This window comes from Podarcis melisellensis, assembly GCF_964234715.1.
Source record: "Podarcis melisellensis genome assembly, chromosome: 3".
NCBI classification, from domain to species: Eukaryota; Metazoa; Chordata; class Lepidosauria; order Squamata; family Lacertidae; genus Podarcis; species Podarcis melisellensis.
Window position 1 is genome coordinate 102,456,705 of NC_138530.1, and position 20,159 is coordinate 102,476,863.

General features: G+C 47.2%; 2 protein-coding genes across 3 annotated transcripts in view; both read left to right on the top strand.

Moving 5' to 3' along the window:
* The window catches only part of LDAH (lipid droplet associated hydrolase), a 285,265-nt gene that overhangs the window by 141,153 nt on the left and 123,953 nt on the right, over positions 1–20,159 (top strand). The window lies entirely within an intron of this gene.
* Positions 1–20,159, top strand: part of HS1BP3 (HCLS1 binding protein 3) — a 38,728-nt gene that overhangs the window by 357 nt on the left and 18,212 nt on the right. For both annotated transcript variants that reach the window (XR_014166940.1, XM_081906463.1), the window contains exons 2-4: positions 2,371–2,536; positions 10,268–10,475; positions 18,434–18,659. Coding sequence is in view for 1 of the 2 variants with exons in the window: in XM_081906463.1 (XP_081762589.1) it covers positions 2,371–2,536; positions 10,268–10,475; positions 18,434–18,659 (600 nt within the window). In the remaining variant the exon portion in view is untranslated. The remainder of the gene's footprint in view (positions 1–2,370; positions 2,537–10,267; positions 10,476–18,433; positions 18,660–20,159) is intronic.

Consider the following 20,159-nt stretch of genomic DNA (forward strand, 5'->3'; position numbering starts at 1 on the left):
GAGCCTCGCTGCCTGCGCCTCCTGCCTCTCCAGTAGCGCTTCCTTCCTTCTCCCTCGTCCCAAAGGGTAGCTGGTGCGTCAGGGCGCACGGGGATCTTTGCGCACCCGTCCGCCTGCTTCGGTTACAAGCAAGTCCAGAGGGTGTGGAACTGGCAGCCAGCTCCCTCCATCTTAGCCTTGGGTGGGTGGGTGGGGGGTTAATTTATTGTTCGGTGCATTGGTACCACCCCGCCTTTTTCTCCAAGGAGCTGGAGGGGGCGTGCATTTTATTGTTATTATTTATTACATTTTTATACCGCCCCTCATCCAAGGATCACAGGGCAGTTTGCAATAGAAAAGCACAAAATGCATTACATAGTAACAAAACAAAATCAGTACTCCCCCCCCACTATGGTTCTCCGCCTCATTTAATTTACTCTTTCCCCCGTTTATTCAAATGTTACAATACAGCTTTCTCCACTGCCATAATATCTCAGAATGACCATTCCAATCCTCAGTCCCACATCACTGTCATGTTGGCTCCCCAAATACCCTCAATAGGAACCCAACTACCAATCTGGTTGATTAGTCATTGATGGTATGTGAGGCATTCTGATAGAGCAATGCTCCATATGTTATTAACCCAAGCCTCTATTGGTATATTAGAGGTTTCCTTTCATCATTGACAATAACTAGTCTACTGGTTGAACAGGAAGGAAATTAATTCTTTAGATTTAAAGGTAGAATTTGGGGTCAAATCTAGTGATATTAAGGCAAGTGCCAAATTAAGAGGGATTGATTGCTGGAGGTCAGATAAAAACCTTTCCCCAAAAGGCATGGACCATGGTACGCCCCCACCAAACATGAATATAGGACCCTTGATCTCTACAGCCCTTCCAACATAATGGTGAGCTTGAAGAATTTATCTTTGCAAGGCATGTGGGGGTCCAATACCGCCAAAATTTTAAGGGAAATTTCCTGAAGGTGAGCCAAAATTGTTTTAAAAAATGGATTATGGCATATAGATTCCCATGCTTTCTCACTTACTCAAATTTCTATGTCAGTTTCCCATCTCATTCAAATATCTTTTGTGTTGCCCACAAAGTTGTCTAATATCATACCCTATATCACTGAAACTGCCCCTTTCAGAAACAATAGAATACTGAAGTTTATATGAAACATGCAGGGATTTCTGCTATGCAAAATGAACCATGGAAAGAGAAGAAGGGAAGTCACTGATATTTTAAGGTTGGCTAAATGAATATTGGAGGGACGCGGATGGTGCTGTGGTCTAAAGTAAACCACTGAGCCTAGGGCTTGCCAATCAGAAGGTTGGCAGTTCGAATCCCCGTGATGGGGTGAGCGCCCGTTGCTTGGTCCCTGCTCCTGCCAACCTAGCAGTTCAAAAGCATGTCAAAGTGCAAATAGATAAATAGGTACCACTCCAGTGGGAAGGTAAATGGCATTTCCGTGCGCTGCTCTGGTTCGCCAGAAGCGGCTTAGTCATACTGGCCACATGACCTGGAAGCTGTCTGTGGACAAACGCCGGCTCCCTTGGCCTATAGAGCGAGATGAGCACTGCAACCCCAGAGTCGTCTGCGACTGGACTTAACTGTCAGGGATACCTTTATCTTTACCTTTTAAATGAATATTCTGATATTTAAAGAAACGGCCCCTTTCATATCATGGCTAGGACTGTTACGTAGCAATTCAAATTCTATTTTTTCAGTTACATGTTACTCTTTCGACATTTTCAACATATACAATCAAAACACAATCAACTATTGTCTCCTATTTTTGTCGACTTCCCACCCCGTTTTCAATGGAGTTCTTATCTCTCCCCTTTTGCTGCACCCTGTCCTCTATCTATTAAACCATAACCACATTATTATCATCTAATTACTTCTGTTGCTCATAGCTCAAATCCTGCTCTCATCATACTATAATATTTCTTTAAGTAGTCCGAAAAAGGCATCCTTTCTCCCATAAAACACTCGTCATTAGATTCTCTTAATTTTGCTGTTCATTTTGCCAGTTCTGCACCACCTGCTATCTTACTTACCCATTCTTCTTCGGTGGGATCCTCCTCATTTAATTCTCACGACAACGCTGTGAGGTAGGTTAGGCAGTGAGGCAGCAGCTGGCCTAAGGTCACCCAGTGAGCTTCATGGTTGAATGGAGATTTGTAAAATTGTAGCGGAGGGGACCCTGAGGGTCATCTAGTCCAACCCCCTGCAATGTAGGAATCGCAACACTGAGTCCCCCATCCAAACTGACCAGATCTGAACCTTTTGCCCAACTCTGGATCAAAAACGGATGCTAGCGTTGGGAGTCAGTTGGCACTGAAATGTGGCATTGAACTCTGATTGAACTCTGTGTTTTCATTCGCAGACCTCTTCAAAACACCCACACAGGGATCGATCTGTCCGTTCCAGAGTACCAGGAAATCCGGGGGAAGATGATGTCAGGCCATGTGGAATATAATATTGTCGCCGTGACGCAGCTGCCTGCTTTCAAATCAGCAAAGCACAAGCCGGAAGACATAATTCAGTTTATGGTAATCCATTATGAATCAGTTGTTGTTTCTGTTGAACTGTTGTTATGTAACAGAGAAAGTGCATATGGATTCATGAGCGACACTGTGAATCTAGGATGTTCATGACTAGAGATGCGGGTGTAGGAATGTGGATGGCACTGTGGTCTAAACCACTGAGCCTCTTCGGTGTGCTGATCAGAAGGTTGGCGGTTCAAATCCCCGCAATGGAGTGAGCTCCTGTTGCTCTGCCAACCTAGCAGTTTGAAAGCACGCCAGTGCAAGTAGATAAATAGGTACCACTGTGGTGGGAAGGTAAACAGCGTTTCTGTGTGCTCTGGTTTCCATCATGGTCTTCCGTTGTGCCAGAAGCAGTTTAGTCCTGCTGGCCACATGACCCAGAAAGCTATCTGTGGACAAACGCCGGCTCCCTCGGCCTGAAAGTGAGATGAGCACTGCACCCCATAGTCACCTTTGACTGGACTTAACCATCCAGGAGTCCTTTACCTTTTAACTTCATGACTGGAGCCTCATTGGGGGCTTGGGGCCCCTTTCTGAACAATGTGGGGAGGAAGGGACCCTGGACTTTAAAGGACCTTTGTCTGGTAATTTCTCCTAGGATTTAAGGCAGTGATGGCCAAACTTGGCCCTCTATCTGCTTTGGGACTACAACTCCCATCATCCCTAGCTAACAGGACCAGTGGTCAGGGATGATGGGAATTGTACTCCCAAAACAGCTGGAGGGCCACGTTTGGCCATCACTGATTTAAGGCATTATGTTTCTACAGTGGTACCTCTAGTTGCGGACAGAATCCATTACAGGGTGCTGTTCGCACCCTGAAAAGTCCACAACTAGAGCAGCACTTTTGCACAAGTACGGAGCGCAGCACAGAGCACGTCTGTACATGCACAGAATGCTTCTGCACATGCACAAAGTATGCAGAACGCTTTTGTGTGTGCGCGCAGGGTGAAACCCGGAAGTATACATTTCCAGGTTTTCAGTGTTCACAACCCGAAAAGCCGCAACGTGAAGCAAATGCAACAAGAGGTGTGACTGTATTTCGAGGGAAAACATGACAGATTGTATCCCCTTTTGCTACAAAAATTGGTTCAATTAAAAAAAGAAGAAGAGTTGCCTTAAGTATTCAGTGGAACAATGTAGCAGCTACTTATGTTGATAGCACACCCTGCAAACAAATGCTCATACTGCGAAATATCTGAAGCAGATCGGTTTAAGAAAACGGCCATTTGTGCAGGTTTCTTGTTTCATAGGGAAAGATCTATATCTTGCACCAATAGACTTTGGGTGTGAAGAAAGCATTTGATTTTAGAAGACAAATTAAGATGTTTGCCTGTAGCACAGAGGAAACCAAAAGCTTTTTGGCAGTTTATGTTAATGGATAATTGTAAGCTGGTTCCTACATACATGCCCATCCTTTGATAACCGTATTGTCAAACAATGATTTGCATGGAGGTAATGTGAGAAGACGCGGGTGGCACTGTGGGTTAAACCACAGAGCCTAGGACTTGCCGATCAGAAGGTTGGCGGTTCAAATCCCCATGACCGGGTGAGCTCCCGTTGCTCAGTCCCTGCTCCTGCCAACCTAGCAGTTCCAAAGCACATCAAAGGGCAAGTAGATAAATAGGTACCACTCCAGTGGGAAGGTAAACAGCATTTCCACGCACTGCTCTGGTTCGCCAGAAGCAGCTTAGTCATGCTGGCCACATGACCTGGAAGCTGTACGCCGGCTCCATTGGCCAATAAAGCAAGATGAGCGTCACAACCCCAGAGTCTGTCACAACTGGACCTAATGGTCAGGGGTCCCTTTACCCTTACCTTTAATGTGAGAAGAAGGATTCTGTCATGACTCATTCACACACATGCAACCCATCACTTGATGCCATCAAGTGAGGAAAATGCTTGTGAACCATTCCTTTGCCTCTAATGGAGGGATGGACAATTTTTCAACCTCCAGATATTGTCAGTCTCCAGCTTTCATCAGTCCCAGCCAATATGCCCAGTCACCAGAGAAAATGGGAAGTGGAGTCTTGCAACACCCCTATCTGCGGCAGTGAACAGTGCTTAAGTTTTCTTCAGCTTCAGTTTTTATGCAGGGCATGGCGAACCTGTGGTCCTCTGGAAGTTGTTGGACTCCAAGTTCCATCATCCCTAGCCAGCATTGTAAAGCATGATGGGAGGTGTAGTCCTATTGACACCCAGTGCAGGATTAAACCCTGTGGAGGCCCCTAGGCAGTCAAAATCTGGCCTTGCAGATTATCTCCTAATACTTGATTGTAGTCAATATTTTTTTGATCCCTTGTTGCAGGGTCCCTAAAAGGCATGGGGCCCATAGGGCAGTGCCTACTCTGCCTATTTGGTAATCTGGCACTGATGACACTACATGTCCCCTATACTTGCACAAAGCCATGCGACATTAAAGCGACTTGGTTCCTTGGTTCCTTGTTAGACACCTCGGCTGCTCCAATTTCCATCCCTTTCTCAGGAGATAATTAATTTAAACATTCCAGTCCCCCACTGGAATGGCATTTTCATCCTGTGAAATATTTTTGGGTCACTGTGGCATGGTCAAATACCTTAAATAGTTTAGCCGGTGTAGCTAATCTTAATTCCTGAGCTTGTTGCAGGCAGTTGAAAGGGAAAGAAGGTATTCTTTCCCCACATGAGTGAGAGATGTCACACTCTGTTTTGTTGGTGTTTCCAACCAAAGTAGTTGTGGCATGAAAACCTACTCAGTTTCACCATGACCTGTTACATTATCCAGAGCTATTTAAAGCTTATCTGAGCAGCTTCATCTTGCCAGCCACCAACCTCTGAAGTCTTGTGTATGTTTGTAATTATATACAGCAACACACTTAGTAAGATTCCTTCTATTATTATTATTTTTTTGATTTTAAGCCTAAGCAATAAGTAAAAGCTGGAATAACGAACCTGAGATCTCCTAGGCACTAGGGTAGGGCTCAGGGGCAGGGCTTGTGTTTGGCATGCAGGAGGTTCTACTTTCAGTCCCTGGCATCTCCAGGTAGAGAGAGCCTTGTCTCAAATCCTAGGGAGGCCCTGATTGGCATTGTAACCAGTGCTGAGCTAGAGGGAGCAGTCACCTGACTCAGTAGAAGTCCTATGGGGGAGATTAAGGTAAAAGTAAAGGGACCCCTGACCATTAGGTCCAGTCGTGGCCGACTCTGGGGTTGTGGCGCTCATCTTACTTTATTAGCCGAGGGCTGGCGTACAACTTCCGGGTCATGTGGCCAGCATGACTAAGCCACTTCTGGCAAACCAGAGCATTGCATGGAAACACCGTTTACCTTCCCGCCGGAGTGGTACCTATTTATCTACTTGCACTTTGGTGTGCTTTCGAACTGCTAGGTTGGCAGGAGCAGGGACCGAGCAATGGGAGCTCACCCTGTCATGGGATTCGAACCGCCAACCTTCTGATCGGCAAGTCCTAGGCTCTGTGGTTTAACCCACAGTGCCACCCGTGTCCCTTATGGGAGAGATTAGCAGCGTTCAAAATTTGCCAGGCGCCAGGTGCATTTAGTGCCTGGCTATAGGCCACTTGCGACCACGTGACGATGCCCGGGTGCCAGGATGGCACCTGACCTCTCCCCCATCTGGAGGTGCATTCCTGGGGAACCTAGGATCTTGCCTATTTTCACACACCGACAACACATCCTTTAGAATTCTCTCTGCGATAATTTATCTGCACATTCAGAACGAATTTCAGGAACCAGGAAGTAGTCTTTGAGCCATCCAGCCCTCAAATGGCAACTAGACGTTCTGTTTTGGCGGCTGAAACCCTGGTTTTAGGAGCCATTTGGCACCTAGTTAATATATCTGAGTTTCTAACACTGGTTAGTCTAACACAAGTGAAGTCTGAAAAGAAATTGCAGAGGGCAAGAGGGATTTTTCTCCTTCTACTCTACTTCCTCCCCAGCATGTTCCCTTTCTTTCTCCCAAAGGTACCCATGGAGGCAAGTGTGTTCTTTCTGTCTCAGGGGCTTGTTCTTCCTCGTAGTTTCATTTAATCCCACCACCCTTCTTTTCATTTCTCTATTTCTTCTCCTTGGGAACAGGGTGAGTTTTCAAGAGCATTTATGCCAGGGCTATGTCTTTAGCCAATGTTTCGCCACCCATTCTTTCAGTGTGGGTTTCCTTCATGTAATTGCTGGTGGGCTTATCAGATAGCTGGGTTCTCTGAGATACTTTTGGGTGCAATGTATGCTTCCACCCTCAGAAATAAAAATCCACACAATTATGTTGTTGTGTTGTTTAGTCGTTTAGTCGTGTCCGACTCTTCGTGACCCCATGGACCAGAGCACGCCACACAATTATATACTGTAGCACATCTGAGACCAGAATCCAGTGCATACTATCTGGAAAGTAAGGTCCATTAAACACAGTGGGCTTTACTTTCTGAGTGTGGCGCTGATAATGCCACTGTTGCAGGTTCGATTCCCATTGAGACACCTGCATATTTCTGCATTGCAGGGGGTTGGACTAGATGACCCTAAGGGTACCTTCCAATTCTACATTTCTATGATTCTTTGAGTAAACATTTATAAGGTTGCCCTGAACCCTCATCGCTTGCAAAAGCTGCAGGTCCCCCTCCCCAAATTATGCTTGGAAATTCCTTACTCTTTTCCTTGCTGTATTGAATTTGATCCTTTCTTTTCCTTCTCTTTTTTCTTTCTCTCTTTTTCTCCTAACACATTTAGGTGGCATTTTTATCTATGATTCTGATACCACTGTAAAAAGCATACAAAGCCAGCCTCCTAGACCAGGGTTCAGCAACCTGAGGCCCATGGGCTGGAAGCAGCCAGCGGAGGTCGTTTGACCGGCCCACAAGCTGCCCCGGGTGCAGCGCAGCACAGAGACTCGCTTCCGTGGCTCTGAAAATTGTGTCTGCACAGACGCTAAAAATTGCGGGGGCACGCAATCCGGCCCACAGAGGGATCTCTGTGGGACCGATCCAGGCCAGGCAAGATAAACCTTGCTGACCCCTGGCCTAGACTCTCATACATGTCTTCACAGAAGCAAGCGCCCTTGAGTTCAGTGGAGCTTACACACAGGCAAGTCGTCGTCTTTTGCGATCACTCTTAGCCAAGTAAGATTGTCTTCCATGAACAGGGAGTCCGTAAGTGACTGTGGAGGCCAGTTCTGGATCCACACGTCCTTCCACAGTGGGGACATAGGTTTCCGCATGGGAGCTGATCACGGTGAGGGTTTGCCAAGTCTGCCTTCCTCTTCGCACGTTTCTCCCTTTCACCCTGAATTTGAGCGTCTTCAAAGTTCATGACATCTTTGGTAAAGGCTGTTCTCCAACTGGAGCGCTCGCAGGCCAGTGTTTCCCAGTTGTCAGTGTTTATACTACTTTTTTTTAGATTTGCCTTGAGAGAATCTTTAAACCTCTTTCGTTGACCACCAGCAAGTGAGTATAGGATTGAAGGCGTTACAGCTCAGTCCGTCAAGTATGAGACTCTTAATCTCTGGGTCGTGGGTTTGAACCCCACGTCGGGCAAAAGACTCCCTCATTGCAGGGAGTTGGACTAGATGAGTCTTGTGGTCCCTTATAATTCTACAATTCTATGATACTATCATTTTAGGTACTTTAAAAGACTTTGGATGCATGGATAAATTTGCCTCTGGCCAGATCAGCATGGAGGGTGCCAGAATCTGCTGCCATGTCACTAGCCACCCCTAGAAAAAATTGCAGTTAAAAAGGGGTGAGAAGGGGCTGGACCAAAAGATATGGGCCTCAGACTCCCTAGGCCACCCTGCCTTGTGCAGAAGTGAGACCATTAGCTCTCGGTGGTTTCAGACCAGGAGACACCCACTTTGCTGCCTAAGTTGCTAAACTTAATGCAAACTTTCTCCCAGCTATTATTCTTCCTATGTTGTACTTTAGAGTTGGGGACATATTTATAGCACCCTTGATGCAGTGACAAGCTCTACTGTGACGTATCTTCCTGGATCGTCCATTAATAGGGAGCATGTGCTGTTCTCTGTGTGTACAGGTTTATTTTTAAGGACGTCATTTCTGTAGCAAAATTAAGAAATGTAGAAGAGCCTGAATCTTTTGAGCGGTATATGATGGGTGGTTCCAGTAGAGGGCACTCAAACACCATTCAAGAGTATACTTACCTAGGCCTGGAGGTGACCAGAAAGACAGAGTTCATTCTGGTGATGTTAAGAACAGGGAATGCACTGAGTGCTTGTGCTTGGAATGGTAGAATCACCGAATGGTAAAGTTGGAAGGGATCCCAGGGGTCTTCTAGTCCAGCCCCCCTGCAATGCAGTAATCTTTTGCCTAGTGCGAGACTCAAACTCATGACCCTTAGTGCGAGACTCAAACTCATGACCCTGAGATTAAGAGTCTCATGCTCTACCGATTGAGGTACCCCAGCTTGTTCTTATTTGAAATCAATGGATCTTCTACACCAATCAATATGTTTATTATCCAATGTGATGGTGAAGGAGTTCTGTCCTGTGAATTTATAAGAAGAGGAGCTTCCAGTGTGGCTGTTTATTGAGAATTCAAGCTGACATGTTTGCATAAAGCTTTCACGGAGGTTTTTCAACACCACCAGTTTATTAAACATTCATCTTGATACATTATCATGGACGTTATATGAAATTGCCAGGTTCTGGTGATTACCTCACACTTTTCCAGTGCAATTTTCTATCATTTTTGTTATCTGAGTTTTTTCCAGTAAGAAAAATCATGCAATGATTGTACTAGGAAGTGCAAGGTAGCAGTCAAAATTTGTGTGAATAAACAGCTCATCTGGATCTGCCCTTTAAGGTTAAATACAAGCATATTTGGAAACTAAAAGTTGGTGGTGGTTTGAACCAGATTTGCTCCTAATCGTTTGGTGGTGAACTTAGGCTACATCAGGGATCAGCAAACTTTTTCAGCAGGGGGCCGGTCCACTGTCCCTCAGACCTTGTGGGGGGCCAGACTATATTTTTTTTGGGGGGGGGAGGGAATGAACGAATTCCTATGCCCCACAAATAACCCAAAAATGCATTTTAAATAAAAGGACACATTCTACTCATGTAAAAACACACTGATTCTTGGACCATCCACGGGCCGGATTTAGAAGGCGATTGGGCCGAATCTGGCCCCCGAGCCTTAGGTTGCCTACCCATGGGCTACATCCTAGAATACAAGATGAGATTTATGGATCTGTGTTCACATTCAGTTTTTGTTTGAGTGCTGCTATGGTTTTCTTCTCAGTCTTTAAAATTATAGAGTTGGAAGGAGCTTTGAATCTGCAATATAGCATTCCTGACAATTGGCCACCCATGCTCTGAATAAGTATCACTCATTTATCACTTAGTAAGTATCTTGCTCGGCATATTGCTGATTAGTTCTGTCAGCCAAGAAATGGCCTTGTCCTTAAATGTGAACAGATTGTCAAAGTGGTCAACGCAAATCCACGGAAGCTTTTTGCTCCTTGTACAGATAATCCCTTGTGAGCATTTCTGGGGCCACAAACAAAGGCACTTCTGTAAACAAGGCAGAAACTGTGTCCAGAAGGACCCATATAGCAGAAGAATGGGCTCTTCAGGGCAACCGTTGCTTTCCTAAGCTCATAAAATTTGCAAGCATTCATTTCTTTCCTTTTTTCGATTTTTGTTTATTTATTTATGCTTTTCAAGTTTATGCGCCGTGACAAGCTTCTCCATATTTGTCATTTAACAACAAAGACAAATTCTGCCTATTCTGCTTACAGGTCTCAAAGAAGTACAGCGAGATTGAGGAGTTTTATCAGAAGCTGGCTACACGTTACCCACAATCCTCTCTGCCACCGCTGCCAAGGAAAGTGCTGTTTGTTGGGGAGTTTGACATCCGGGAACGGAGAGCTGCGTTCAATGAGATCATGAGATCCATTTCCAAAGACACAGATCTAGCAACAAGTCCCGAGTTAATGGAATTCCTAGGTAACTCCCAAGCACGTTTCTGTAATGGTAACATGTCGTTTATTCAGTATCCAGTGACCCTTTAAGCTTTTGAATACCAGAGAAATTTCGCAAAATCAGCTGCATCTATCAATTTTCAAGACACTTTCCCCCCTTCAGGTATTAAATTCTCATGTCCAAGCACCTCTGCAACCTGCTAGATTTGCTTTCCCACAAACCCTGTGCTCAGATTGGTCTTGAATTTCATAAATACTCCATTGCCTCATTGTGAGATTTCGTTGTAAAAGCACCCCATGACCTAGACATGTAATATGATTTAAGAGGGAAAAGCCACACCTTCGTTATTAATATGAGAAACGATCTAGGCAACATGGGCTGTGTAATTTTCTTTTTTAAAAAGGCCAGAATTCTACACTAAGGTAACCCAAGTGTTCCAGTAAGAGTTTGTAGCCTTAATGTTGTGTGTGTGTATTTTCTTGTTTTATATAATTTATTCCATACAACTTGCTCACTGTACGGAGGGCAGAGAGTGATGTAAAGTGTAAAATCCCTGTCTGAATCACTCAGGATCTTACCTCTGAGGTTTCTCTAGGCGTTATCCACACAATGAATTAGATGCCAGATTTATTTTTTATATAAAACCCTCCCTGACATTTTCAAAACACTGAGTTCTTCATGGAGTGCAGCCACTATGTTTGCACCAGATGATAGCAGAATTGCAGGACGCGCACTGCCGTTGATGTGGTGATGTTACCAGTGGTGGACCTGCACAGCTGCTCATTATATGTATGCATGGCTTAAAATTGGGTGGCTGACCTCTGAACCTTCAGATGTGGGGGAACTCCAACTCCCACCAGCCCTAGTCAGTATGCCGAGTGTGGGCAGGTGGGACAGGGAGCTGTTGTCCAGCAAAATCTGGAGGGCTCCAGGTTCGTCACCCCTGCTTCAAATGCACTGTGGGAAGACTAGGCGCCTGGTTACTTTTGAGAGTAGCAGAAACTAAAGTCTCTCTTTGGGGTTGAAACTGGGTGGCAGTCAACCATCTGCATAGCAGCCTCCATAACACGGCTGGTCTGGGGCTCTAACGTCATATGGTTATACCTTCTTGCATTGCAGCGGGGTGGACTAGATGACACTTGCGGTCCCTTCCAGCTCTAAAATTCTATCTGAATTACAGGAAAGTATTCATTTATTTCAACAATTTATAACACTGCCATTGGTGTGTATAAAGGTAAAAAGGTAAAGGTCCCCTGGACAGTTAAGTCCTGTCGAAGGCGACTATGTGGTGTGGCACTCATCTCACTTTCAGGCCAAGGGAGCCAGCGTTTGTCCACAGACAGCTTTCTGGGTCATGTGGCCAGCATGACTAAACCGCTTCTGGCACAATGGAACACCATGATGGAAACCAGAGCGCACAGAAACGCCGTTTATCTTCCTGCCACAGCAGTACCTATTTATCTATTCGCACTGGTGTGCTTTCGAACTGCTAGGGTGGCAGGAGCTGGGACAGAGCAATGGGAACTCATCTCGTTACGGGGATTTGAACCGCCAACCTTCTGATCAGCAAGCCCAAGAGGCTCAGTGGTTTAGACCTCAGTGCCACCCGTGTCCCACCCGCATCCATACATGGTGTCAGGGAACTGCCATCTAAAGCGCCGGGGGCGCAAAGGCTCACTGAGGTTGAGAGAGGAGTAGCAGCGGAAGAGGGAACCAGTAGAGGGCGAGCAAGAACTCCAAGGGAAAGTGAGTCGGAGGGATGGCTCAGAGACACTTCCAGCGAAAACAGTGGGGAGGTCTCAGGACCTCCTATAGGGACACCCACACCTCGCCGGAAACTGTCACGCCGAGAGGCCAGACGACGTGTTTCCGTTAAAGAGCTTTTATGTTGGAAAAGATTCCGAAAGCAGCCACTTTCGGATTCTACTAGTGATTGACGCAGCCATGCTGGAGGGGCTCCGTCACAGGCAGAGGTTTGAAAACCTGATCAAACTCTGAGGGACTTGCATTTTACGCACAAGCAGCTCATCGTCCCATCTCAGCAATCCGAAAGTCACCGAAAGCCAGCTTGTGCAGGGAGAAGCATCATGAGCAACCCAGCCGGAACCGGAGGAGCAGGAGCAGCTGGAGGGGGTCCAAGCCTGGAAGAAAGGTACAGGGCGTTGGAGATCCAGTTGGCGCTGCAAACGGCGAGGCTTGAGGAGAGGAGGGCTCAGGATGCAGAAAAGGGAAAGGAGAAAACCACCCCGCTCGCCAGAAAGGTACCAGGATTGGTGCAGAAATTCGGGGGGGATCCCAGGAACTATCATGCCTTTAGAACAGAGATGCAATACGCTCTAAACTTGCAGTTTGATGACTTCCCCGACGAGGAATCGCGAGTGGCTTTTGTGATTGGCCATCTCGAATCCGGGGCGAAAGATTGGGTTAGACCCCTGATGGCAGCGAATAATGAGATCCTAAAGGACACGAGGAAGTTTTTTCGTGCCATGGACCTGATGTTTTCCAGCGATATTGAGCAGGGGGTGGTGCGAAGGCAGTTAATGGCTTGCCAGCAAGGAAGCAGATCTGTCCGTGAGTACTGGACTGAATTTACTATGCTGATTCATAAATTGGGGTGGGACCTATCGGCGGAGCCCATCCAAATGCTTTTCGAAGAGGGGCTTTCTTCAACCGTCAAAGATGAGCTTTCCCGGGGGCCCAGGGCGGAGTCTATGGATCAGTTAACCAAATCTGCGCTGTCCATAGGAGCGCGCCAGGAGGCGAGGGCTTTGGAAAAGCGGGAAGGGAAAGGAGACCGTTGGAGGGAGTTCCGCATTCCAGATATTCCAGAGCCACCTTTCCCGCCGGCAGAGCCGATGGAAGTTGGAACAGCGCGGGCGCGCGCAGTTTCAAATCCCAGTGAAGGGCGGAAGAAGGAGGGAAAGAGCGCCAAGAGATGTTATCTCTGCCAACAGCCAGGGCACTTTGCCAGAGTCTGCCCACAAAGAAAGGAATGGCAAGGGATGGCAGGAGCTGTTGGGGGAAAGGAAGAGGAAGGCAAGGAGCAAGTAAAAGCCAACGCCTGGCTGCCACCGTCGGGGCACAGCAGCCAGGCCAAAGAGCAGTGAAAGTGCCCACGCCGGAACCTCCCAGACCCGCTTTAGTGATAGAGGTGTTACTAGAACTGCCAAACGGACACCCACTAAAGATCAAGGCGCTTTTGGATTCAGGCAGCTCCTGTAATTTCATGAGTAAGGAGTTTGCAGCTGAGCATCAGATACAGACCATCCCTTTAAGTAACCCCTTGCAGGTGACTACGATTGACGGCAGAGAGCTGTTGGGGGGAGAAGTTAGCCAACAGACTGTCCCGATGATAATGAGGGTGGCAAGGCACACCGAACAGATAGCGTTTAATGTGGCCATCCTGGGAGGAGCGCCCATCATTTTGGGGATGAGCTGGCTGGCGCTACACGATCCGCTAGTGGGCTGGCATCAGAGGGTGGTCTCCTTTGGGTCAGCGCATTGCCTAGAACACTGCAAGGAGGGGAAGGTTTCGGGAGGAGACAGAGTCACCCTAGCCGGGATGGAAGTAATGGACAAAGGGAAGGTGCCCCCGCAATACGCAGATCTGAGCAACGTATTCAGCGAAAGGGAAGCAGACAAACTGCCACCGCATAGACCCTTTGACTGTCAAATCAACCTACTCCCTGGGGCCCAACTCCCAGTAGGCAAGCTGTACGCCATGTCAGACAGGGAGATGCAGGAGCTGAGGGAGTTCATTGACAAAAACCTGAAGCGAGGTTTCATCAGAGAGTCCCGAGCGGTGGGGGGCAGCCCAGTGTTTTTTGTGGACAAAAAGAACACAGACAAACCGAGACTGGTGTGTGACTTTAGGGCCCTCAATGCAGTGTCGGAGCCCTTGGCTTTCCCTATGCCCCGAATTGATGACATTTTGACCAGAGTAAGGAAGGGAAAGATTTTTACAAAGCTGGACCTGCGGGGGGCGTACAATCTGATACGCATAAGGAAGGGAGATGAATGGAAGACCACCATGTTTACCCCTTTGGGAGCCTTTGAATACCTCGTTATGCCCTTCGGTCTACAAGGGGGCTCCGCGTGTTTTCAAGCTTTTATAAACCACGTTCTGGGACCTTTGCTCTACAAGAATTGTGTGGCCTTTTTAGACGACGTGTTGGTGTATTCGGAAGATGAGGAACAGCATGTGAGGGACGTTCGAGAAGTGTTGGGCAGGCTGCAAGCCAACCAGCTGTGGGTGAAACTGGAGAAGTGCCAGTTTCATACCAAGGAGGTGGAATTCCTGGGGTACCGCTTGTCAGACAAGGGATTGGCCATGGATCCAGGCAAGGTCCAAGCGGTACTGGAATGGAAGACACCGAAGACCAAGAAGGACGTGCAAAGATTCTTGGGGTTTGGGAACTTTTATCGGAAGTTCATCAAGAACTTTGCCCACTTGACGGCGCCCATCACCGACTGCCTCAGCAGCAAGAAGAAATTTGTTTGGACGGTAGAGGCGGATCGAGCCTTTGAAGAACTGAAAAGGGCTTTCGCCTCGGAAGAACAACTTCTGCATGTGGATTTACGAAAACCCATGAGAGTGGAAACCGATGCATCCGACCGGGCGGTAGGGGCGGTCCTTCTTCAACCGGGGAGGAGTGCGTCGGAGTGGAGACCGTGTGCCTTCTTCTCGCGGAAGCTGAATAAATCCGAGAGGAATTACACGGTGTATGACAGGGAACTACTTGCCATTCACGAAGCATTCCGGAGGTGGAGACATTTATTAATTGGGGCACAACACAAGGTGCAAGTGTGCACCGACCACAAGAATTTAGAGTATTGGAGAACAGCTCGAGTGCTCAACCAACGACAAGTGAGATGGGCACAGGAATTCTCCAAATTCAACTTTGAAATTTGTTATGTGCCAGGCCCAGAAAACGTCAGGGCGGACGCGCTCTCACGCAAACCAGAGTATTGGGAAGGGGAGGGGGTGATCGAAGAGAGACATGTCATCCCTGAGGACCGCTGGGTGTGTGGGGCGGCGCTGGTGGGGCAACGAGAACTGGTAGAGGAAACGGAAAATGATGAATATGCCCAGGATAAGCTCAGAGGTCTCAGGGGGGAGGGCGAGAGTCCCGGAGGTTTTGAGGAAAGAAATGGGGCATTGTATTACAAAGGGGCACTGTATATACCCGAAGGTGAATTGAGGGGGAGAGTACTCAAGCAGTTGCATGATAACCCCACGGCGGGACATTTTGGACAACACAAGACCATGTGGTTGGTTACCAGGGAATTTTGGTGGCCTAAGGTGAGGGAAGATGGAAGGGAGTATGTAAGAGGGTGTGACCAATGTCAGCGAGCCAAAGGGGAAAGAAGGGCGCCGGCAGGGTTATTAGAACCATTACCCACACCAGAACGGCCTTGGGAAGCGATATCAATAGATTTTATGACGGATCTGCCAAAGTCCAAGGGGAAAACAGCCATCATGGTAGTAGTAGACCTGTTAACTAAGATGTGCCACTTTGTAGCATGCTCACATGCAGTCACAGCGGAAGAAACAGCGAAGTTGTTTGTAGAACACATCTTTAGGTTGCACGGGGCTCCCTTGAGGGTGATCTCAGATCGCGGCAAACAATTTACTTCCAGGTTCTGGAGGAAGCTCATGAGCTTGCTGCACGTGGAAGTCAATTTTTCAACCGCCCGGCACCCTGAAACCAACGGGCAGGCGGAAAGAGCAAATGGCATTCTTCAACAATATCTGAGGTGTTATGTCAATGACAGAGAGAACGATTGGGTCGAAAAGTTGGCGTTGGCAGAATTTGCCTACAATAATGCGGAGAATGTGTCCACAGGGATGAGTCCCTTTTTGGCTAATTACGGGTGTCACCCCAGGGCATTTCCAGGGGAAGGAGGGGAGAGATGGAGCGTCCCAGCGGCTGAACATTTTGTAGAAGAGATGGAAGCGATCCATCATCAGCTCCAGCTCAACTTAGAAAGGGCTAAGGCACAATATAAGAAGCAGGCAGACAAGAACAGAAGGGAAGGTGAAACCATAAGGGTGGGGGATCAAGTGTGGTTGTCAACCCAAGGGTTGCCGTTCAAAGGGGGTTGTAAGAAATTGAGGCCCAGAAGATTGGGACCCTTTGAGGTCATTCAGCAGGTCAACCCGGTAGCTTTCAAACTCCGATTACCCAACCACATGAAATTGCACCCAGTGTTCCACAGGTCGTTACTGTCACCATACAGGGGGGGACGTGAAGGGGAGTACGTCAGGGGACCAGCCTTGGAAGAGAGGGAACGCCGCAACCATGTAGCGGGAAATCCTCGATTCCAGGTGGAAGGGAAATCAGGTGGAGTATTTGGTGGCGTGGGAAGGGGAACCGGAGTCAGAAAACACCTGGGTAAGTGCAGAGGAAGTCAATGACGAGGTTTTAACAGAAACGTTCCACCAAAGGTTCCCGAGGAAACCTCAGCCGATAGCAAGGTTTAGGAGGGAGTATTTCGGCACCACCGATGAGGAAGAGGAAATGGAAGGGTTCGCGGAGTCGGAGTTGGAAGAGGGAGTGGACTCCGATGACGAAGATTACCGAGAGAGTAGGAACAGCAACAAGTGGAGGGAAGTGTTCGCGACGTCGGAAGATGAGGGAGGTTCTTTCAGGGGTTTTACCTCCTCACCGCCAGTAGGGGAGGAGACGGGAGGGGGTGAAGGGGGCCCTGGAGGGGAGGTGGATGTCAGGGAACTGCCATCTAAAGCGCCGGGGGCGCAAAGGCTCACTGAGGTTGAGAGAGGAGTAGCAGCGGAAGAGGGAACCAGTAGAGGGCGAGCAAGAACTCCAAGGGAAAGTGAGTCGGAGGGATGGCTCAGAGACACTTCCAGCGAAAACAGTGGGGAGGTCTCAGGACCTCCTATAGGGACACCCACACCTCGCCGGAAACTGTCACGCCGAGAGGCCAGACGACGTGTTTCCGTTAAAGAGCTTTTATGTTGGAAAAGATTCCGAAAGCAGCCACTTTCGGATTCTACTAGTGATTGACGCAGCCATGCTGGAGGGGCTCCGTCACAGGCAGAGGTTTGAAAACCTGATCAAACTCTGAGGGACTTGCATTTTACGCACAAGCAGCTCATCGTCCCATCTCACATGGCATAGGAGCCAACTCCTAGGGGCTGAGGTCTCTTTACTCCTCCCTAAAACATTTGAGGGGACTGGGCCCCCAAGGTTGATATACATTGCCTTTAAAATGATGTGGGTGCATCATGTCATGTGATTGATTGTGTGGGGTGGGGCTTACTTGTTCCCTCTCCCCCCAGATATTTTATTAAAGTTGGTGCCCTGACGCAAGGTTACAAAAATGAAGCCTATCTCATTTTTCTGAGATCTCTAGGTGGTTTATTGTAATGTGTCCATGGCACTCTTTGAAATCCTACATCAGAGTAGCTGAAAATGACAGGCAACTAACAACTGAGCAAACAAACTCTATGATGCTCAAATGTACTGTTTCGAGGCACTGTTATCGGGAAATTTTAAAATGTCTGATGTTTTACAATTTTTAATGTGCGTTAGCCACCCAGAGTGGCTTGGGAAACCCAGCCATATGGGTAGGTTAATTAATGTAATGTAATGTAATGTAATGTAAATATAATTCCATATACAATGCTGTCAGTGAGGTCTTCCCCCATCTGCTTTTAGTAGACTGAGATGCTGTTATGTTTTCTAATGTGCTGCCAAGATTCCTGCAGCTGCTATGAGGGTTGTTTTGTTCTATTTTTGTTGTCTAAGTATTTATATTAATGTTTTTAAATGTGTTGTAAGTCGCTTGGAGACCTTTGGCCAACCAGTGGCTAACAAGTCTAATTAATGCTGATGCTGATGATGAAATAGTTCTCCATTTTGTTTGCCAAATAGTCAGAAGTTGGTGACATTGGCACGGGACCAGAATACCCTCTCTTGAAGCCTCTGCATTCAGTTTTCCATGTTGTGCTTCTGCAGGAACCAGATCCACCAGCGCCACGGACATCAAAAGTAAAAACCTCCCCGATGCGGAAGACAAGGACGATGAAAACGAAGCCTTTGATTTCTTCAAAGAGGAAAGGACGCCTGACCCCGTTCCCCTGTTCAAATCCTCGGAAGAGCAGGGTGTTAAAGAGAGAAAAGAAAAAGAGGAAGAGGAAGAGGAGGACGGGGATGACGATGGAGACCCACTTGGTGTTATCAAGTATGACTTCTTAATTTTACCGTGCTCCTTATGCAAAATGTCCATCAGTAATTCGAACTTAATCTGTTCTGCCATACTGTCCTAGTGTGTACTTCTGAGGTGTAGTAGCTGCGTTGATGCCCAATAAAGAAGAAAGGCTTGAGAAAGGAGAGAGAAACAACTCAATTGTATGGGGAAGATCTCTCCATTTACAGCATCTCCAATTCAGGTGCTGTCAGGGAACTGCCATCAGCTCAGAGGCAAGAGGTGGAAGGGCAGTTATGTTATAGGGAGCCTCTGAAGATCTTGCGAAGCAGTTCTTCCTCTGGCGAGGAGGGAAGCCCCGCCTCCAGTGGGGAAGGGGCGCAGGGATCAGAAGATGCTAGGGGAGGCAAGACCCCCTTTGCCAACGCCCACTTTGTGCAGTAGGTTTGCGTGCAGAGAGGGGAGGTGGGGGTCACACAACTGTTATGCTGGGGAAGGTATAAGGACCGCCCACTTCCAGATTCTGCTAGCGACTGAGCAGACATGGACTTGCGACACTCTGCACTATAAAATAGTTTGTACAGATAATAAAGCCTGGAAAAGACAGGTTGGGGTCTTGCCTGTTTGCTCTCGAGCAACCACACCACCACCTGACAGGTGCTTAAAGATATTTGCTTGTGTTCAGTGCTGGTAGCAATCAAAGAAGGCACCTAGATCACCTAGGAATCTTTTGCGCAATGTGGGTCTCAGACCCAAGGATGGAGCTATCAGGAGCTCTTGATTAATCCTCTGGATTCTCTATGAGAAGCCCTCACAAGCTGGACTAGATTATTTACATGAAAACATATGAGCAAGCATGATGGTCATAACTAGGGCAAATCCCAAACAATGTTAAGCATGTGTAAATAGCACTTTGAAGTTTTCAACTTGGGGCTATAGTGTGTCTTCACTTCTTTCGCTTTTCTTTGTGGGTTTTTTGCACATCACTGACAAAAGGTATTCAGTTAATTCCAAAATCTGCACCCATCCATGTTGGCCCAAAACAAAGGCATTTCCTCATATGTTCCACTGCAAAATGGAAAATGGAAGGAAGGAAGAAGGAATGCTTTTTTATTTTTGGCAGCTCAGAATAAGAACAAAATGTTACTTGGTAATTAAGAATTGCTATGGGTTCCCCCATTTTTTTTGCTTAAGGTATATAGCCATACTGCAATGATTTTACAATTCCTAAAAGATTCCTGAGTGGTTATCATTTTCTGTCTAGTCATTATGCACTCTAAGCATTTTCATTTAACAACTTCTTTATTGCTCAACACTGAAACTGTCCCTCTGGATATCTAAAATTCCAGAATGCCTGGATTTAAAACACTCTCACACACGCCACAATCTGGGTTGCTATTTTTGCTGAGAACCTTGATAAAGCATTGTTTTTCCGTGAAATGGTCATTGGCTGCAGGCATATACAAAAGAGAGTGTCCTTATTTGGATAGGAAAAAGGTCTTTCTGAACTGTTTTCCTGGATATTCTGCTGAAACG